The sequence below is a fragment of the Coregonus clupeaformis genome, unplaced genomic scaffold (assembly GCF_020615455.1).
Source record: "Coregonus clupeaformis isolate EN_2021a unplaced genomic scaffold, ASM2061545v1 scaf0045, whole genome shotgun sequence".
In the NCBI taxonomy this organism is placed as follows: domain Eukaryota; kingdom Metazoa; phylum Chordata; class Actinopteri; order Salmoniformes; family Salmonidae; genus Coregonus; species Coregonus clupeaformis.
Genome location: NW_025533500.1, coordinates 1077501 through 1082500, shown reverse-complemented (window position 1 = coordinate 1082500; position 5000 = coordinate 1077501). Strand labels below are relative to the sequence as shown.

Below are 5000 nucleotides of genomic sequence, written 5' to 3'. Positions count from 1 at the left end.
TCAAATTGGTTTTTACCAAATTACTGTACGACAGACCATGTATTCACCCTGCACACCCTAATTGACAAACAAACAAACCAAAACAAAGGCAAAGTCTTCTCATGCTTTGTTGATTTCAAAAAAGCTTTTGACTCAATTTGGCATGAGGGTCTTCTATATAAATTGATGGAAAGTGGGATTGGAGGAAAAACATTCGACATTATATAATCCATGTACACAAACAACAAGTGTGCGGTTAAAATTGGCAAAAAACACACATTTCTTTCCACAGGGCCGTGGGGTGAGACAGGAATGCAGTTTAAGACCCACCCTCTTCAACATATATATCAACGAATTGGCGAGGGCACTAGAACAGTCTGCAGCACCCGGCCTCACCCTACTAGAATCTGAAGTCAAATATCTACTGTTTGCTGATGATCTGGTGCTTCTGTCACCAACCAAGGAGGGCCTACAGCAGCACCTAGATCTTCTGCACAGCTTCTGTCAGACCTGGGCCCTGACAGTAAATCTCAGTAAGACAAAAATAATGGTGTTCCAAAAAAGGTCCAGTTGCCAGGACCACAAATACAAATTCCATCTAGACACCGTTGCCCTAGAGCACACAAAAAACTACACATACCTCGGCCTAAACATCAGCGCCACAGGTAACTTGTACAAAGCTGTGAACGATCTGAGAGACAAGGCAAGAAGGGCCTTCTATGCCATTAAAAGGAACATAAATGTTGACATACCAATTAGGATCTGGCTAAAAATACTTGAATCAGTTATAGAACCCATTGCCCTTTATGGTTATGAGGTCTGGGGTCTGCTCACCAACCAATAATTCACAAAATGGCACAAACACCAAATTGAGACTCTGCATGCAACGAAAAACACCAAATAATGCACGCAGAGCAGAATTAGGCCGATACCCGCACAGGTAACTTCCACAAAGCTGTGAACGATCTGAGAGACAAGGCAAGAAGGGCCTTCTACGCCATCAAAAGGAACATACAATTTATTTCACTTTTGTTTATTATCTACTTCACTTGCTTTGGCAATGTTAACATACCAATAAAGCCCTTAAATTGAATTGAATTGAGAGAGAGAGAGAGAGAGAGAGAGAGAGAGAGGAGAAGAGAGAGAGAGAGAGGAGAGAGAGAGAAGAGAGAGAGAGAGAAAGAGACAGAAGAGAGAGAGAGAGAGAGAGAGAGAGAAGCGAGAGAGAGACAGAGAGGAGAGAAACAGAGAGAGAGAGAGAGAGAGAGACAGAGAGAGAGAGAGGGAGACAGAAGAAAAGGCAGAGAAAGAGATCCAGTGGAAGATGAGAGGGAGACAAGGAAAGGTTCAAACAGAACGTTGAAATAATTAGAGACAGATTGGAGAATGGAAAGTGGGCAAAAAAAAGAAGTTACAAGCTTTGCAATGTACAGAATTCCTGTCTACTCCCAGGTAAACTAACATTCGCTGTAAGACAAGACCCGTATCCACAAAACCTCTCACACTAGGAGTGCTGATCTTGAATACATTTTGCCTTTTTAGATCATAATGAATACGATTATATGGACAGGTCCTAGATCAGCCTTCTGAAACTTCTTCCTCTGAGCTCGTGTTCCTTGCAGCTAATGTTCTCTTCCTCTAAAATAATTCCTAAACATTCTCACCTGGAATCTAATGTGTCCAGTTTCAGATGATGACTTCCTGTTTCCTGTCTGAACGGGTTTCTCTTTAGGATCTAACGTCCTCAGCATCACCTGAACCTTGCTTCTCACCTGTGTGTGAGTTGATCTGGAAGTGTCTGTCGGTGTGCAGGAGTCTGTAAGTCATTCTGGCGTTCAGTCCTGCGTCTCTGTCAGTAGCCGACACCCGTCCGAACCCCGTACCCGCCGGAAGGTTCTCTCTCACAGCCAGAAACACCCTCTCCTGACTCAGACGGGGACTGTTGTCATTCTCATCTGTCACAGAGACCCTCACCGTGGCACTGCCAGTCCTGCCCGCCACGCCCTGATCAGAGAAAGGAAGACCGAGACGTCAGACAGAAAGATGTTCGACAAAGAGAGTTTAGAGGATTGTAGATGTCGTATCTTAATTTGATCATCCTGTTGTTAAAAAACAGGAAATGAGAACTTGTAGTGTATTTAAGGTTTAAAAAAGGCTTCTAAAGATTATAACTTCCACTTTAGAATTTCAGAATTTATTCACCCGATCAACCCCTGCAAAAAAATGTCCATTAATTATAATCTAGATACTCATTCACATTTCCTGTTGCTGCAGGATTATTTTCCTACTGTAAGAATCATTATGCTAAAGACAAAGCTAGTCCTGGACTAAAATGTTAATTATTGTTCTACATGAACCGCTGTGTGTTCCTCACCTGCCCTCCTGGTCCAGAGGTGGCCAACACCGTCAGTAGATACATGTCCTTAGCCTCCCGGTCCAGAGAGCCGCGAACAAACAACCAGCCACTATCTGGGGCGACCCCGAACCCTGCCGCGTCACCGTCCGGACGCAGCCTGTACGACACCGAGGAAGAGGAGAAGGTGGAGAAGGTTCCAGCAGTCTCTCTGTTGAGCGCGCGGACCTGTAGGAGATGTGTGTTTAGAGGCACGTTCTCCCGTATTTCCACGCGGTAGGTCAGCGTGTCGAAGGCGGGGCCCTGCGCATCCCGAGCCTGGACATGGACCACTAATGTAAAGGTTGAGCTGAGCTGGGGGGCTCCACCATCTTTAGCTATGACCTGGGGAGAGGGAGGGGAGGGAGGGAGGGAGGGAGGGAGGGAGGGAGAAGATCAATGAGTAATCCCATTTGATATTGTTAAGTATGATATAAACAGTACCCTATTGGTTGGTTCTTCTTTGAAGAAAAATGTCTTTATGAGTTTGGAGTGCCTTACTATTTTTATATAAACATTAACTTAATTAACATGAATTAACATTATTTACACATAAACATTCTCTAACCTGAAGGTCGTAGCGTGGAACGCTCTCGTAGTTCAGTCCACCAATCAGCCGCAGCTCCCCACTGCCCCGATCAACCCCAAACATCCTCTGACCGCTACTGCCCCCAGCATCGGTGGAGACCAGGTGGAAACTCAGCTGACCATTAGGTCCAGAATCCCGGTCCATGGCCTGGACACGGTACACCACTGCCCCCATCTTGGTCACCTCGGTCAGAAGGAGGGATTCGGAGGAGGAGGGGAGGAAGGAGGGAGCGTTGTCATTTACGTCCGAGATGGTGATGTGTACACGTGTGGTTCCGTAGGCGGGCGGCGAGCCGTAGTGAGCCTGGACTTCTAGGTCGAAACTGGGACAGGCCTCGTGGTCCAATGGGAGAGAGTTGCGGAGTGCACCAGAGGTATGATCCACTGTGAAATAACCATCTGGATCACCTGATGAGATGGAGTAGGAGATATCCTCTAAAAGACCTGAGAGAGGGAGGGAGAAAGGGAGAAAGGGGGAGGGGGAGCGAGACACAGAAAGAGAGAGAGAGGGAAAGAGAGAGAGAGAGACAGAGAGAGAAAGAGAGAGAGAGAGAGAGAGAGAGAGAGAGAGAGAGAGAGAGAGAGAGAGAGAGAGAGAGAGAGAGACAGAGACAGAGACAGAGACACAGAGACAGAGACAGAGACAGAGAGAGAGACAGAGACAGAGACAGAGACAGAGAGAGAGACAGAGAGAGAGACAGAGAGAGAGACAGAGACAGAGACAGAGATCAGAATAGTTAATCCCATTTGAAATATACAAGACATGTAATAGCCTCTACAATAAACAGAGCATCTATCAAATTAAATTCCAAGTCCACTTCCACTTCTGTACTGCCACGAGTTATGATGAACATGTACTCATTGATGGTACTGTGATAGTACCAGATAACACAGTTAAAGTGGGAGTTAAGGGCACTTCAGTCAACTCTAGTTGAGAGCACTTCAGTCAACTCTAGTTGAGAGCACTTCTGTCAACTCTAGTTGAGAGCACTTCAGTCAACTCTAGTTGAGGGCACTTCTGTCTTGACTCAGAACCACCTCCAATATAAATAATTCTGGGGTCATTTATACCAGAAGAAAATAAGCATCTGTTCTCTGTGATAATAATCCAATGAGTGCGTTCCAAATGGCACACTCTTTTATATATAGCGCATTACTTTCCATTTGTGGTCAGCCATTTGTGGTCAGCCCATGTAAAACCCTCAGCCCATAGTGGAGATGGGTGTGTTGTTGGTAATGGACTATGTCTGCCAGAGGACTGATTGTCTGGTTGGACTACTGCTAAAGGGATGAGGCGTCTGAATTAAACCCTTCACCAATACGTTCTCACTGACTTCTCTATCTATCATAGTGAGGTGTGCGTGTGTCAGTTCATATTGATGGCTATTTGAGATACGCTGTAGCCAACCAATGTAACGAGGGTAAGACTCGACAAAAGCTCCCACCACAAATAACAGGCCACAGGCACTACAGCAATAATGTACACTGCTTAGAACAAGTCGCTCTGGATAAGAGCGTCTGCTAAATGACTAAAATGTAAATGTAAATGTAGAAGACAACTGACCAACTGAATCACAAATTACACACAGAAGACACTGGAATACACATGAACACTTCAACAGAAGAGCAGAAGGTTGAACTCAATTATATTGTAATTGTATGTTCTCATGGACTGTCGATTAGTAACCCATCTAAATAAACAAATAAACGTTAACAGCCTATCACAGAGTAGAACAGTGTAACTATCCAGTCTTGGTGCAGCATAACAGCCTATCAGAGAGAGAGAGAGAGAGAGGGAGAGAGAGAGAGAGAGAGAGAGAGAGAGAGAGAGAGAGAGAGAGAGAGAGAGAGAGAGAGAGAGAGAGAGAGAGAGAGAGAGAGAGAGAGAGAGAGAGAGAGAGAGAGAGAGAGAGAGAGAGAGAGTGTGTGTGTGTGTGTGTCGTACCAGTCTTGGTGGCGGCGTGGACCTTGCCCACCTCAGTTCCCCTGAGGACCTCCTCAGACACTGTAAAGTAGTACTCAGCCTGTCCGAACAGAGGGG

At 45.6% G+C, this 5000-nt stretch overlaps 1 protein-coding gene across 1 annotated transcript in view; it reads right to left on the bottom strand.

The window, feature by feature from the left end:
• LOC121556280 (protocadherin-16-like) overlaps positions 1-5000 on the bottom strand; it is a gene marked incomplete at its 3' end in the record, with an annotated part of 113259 nt that overhangs the window by 10927 nt on the left and 97332 nt on the right. The window contains exons 4-7 of the mRNA XM_045212720.1: positions 4905-5000; positions 2940-3403; positions 2354-2716; positions 1752-1983 (exon numbers count right to left, since the gene is read on the bottom strand). The exon at positions 4905-5000 is cut by the window's right edge and continues 141 nt beyond it. Coding sequence (XP_045068655.1) covers positions 1752-1983; positions 2354-2716; positions 2940-3403; positions 4905-5000 — 1155 coding nt within the window. The remainder of the gene's footprint in view (positions 1-1751; positions 1984-2353; positions 2717-2939; positions 3404-4904) is intronic.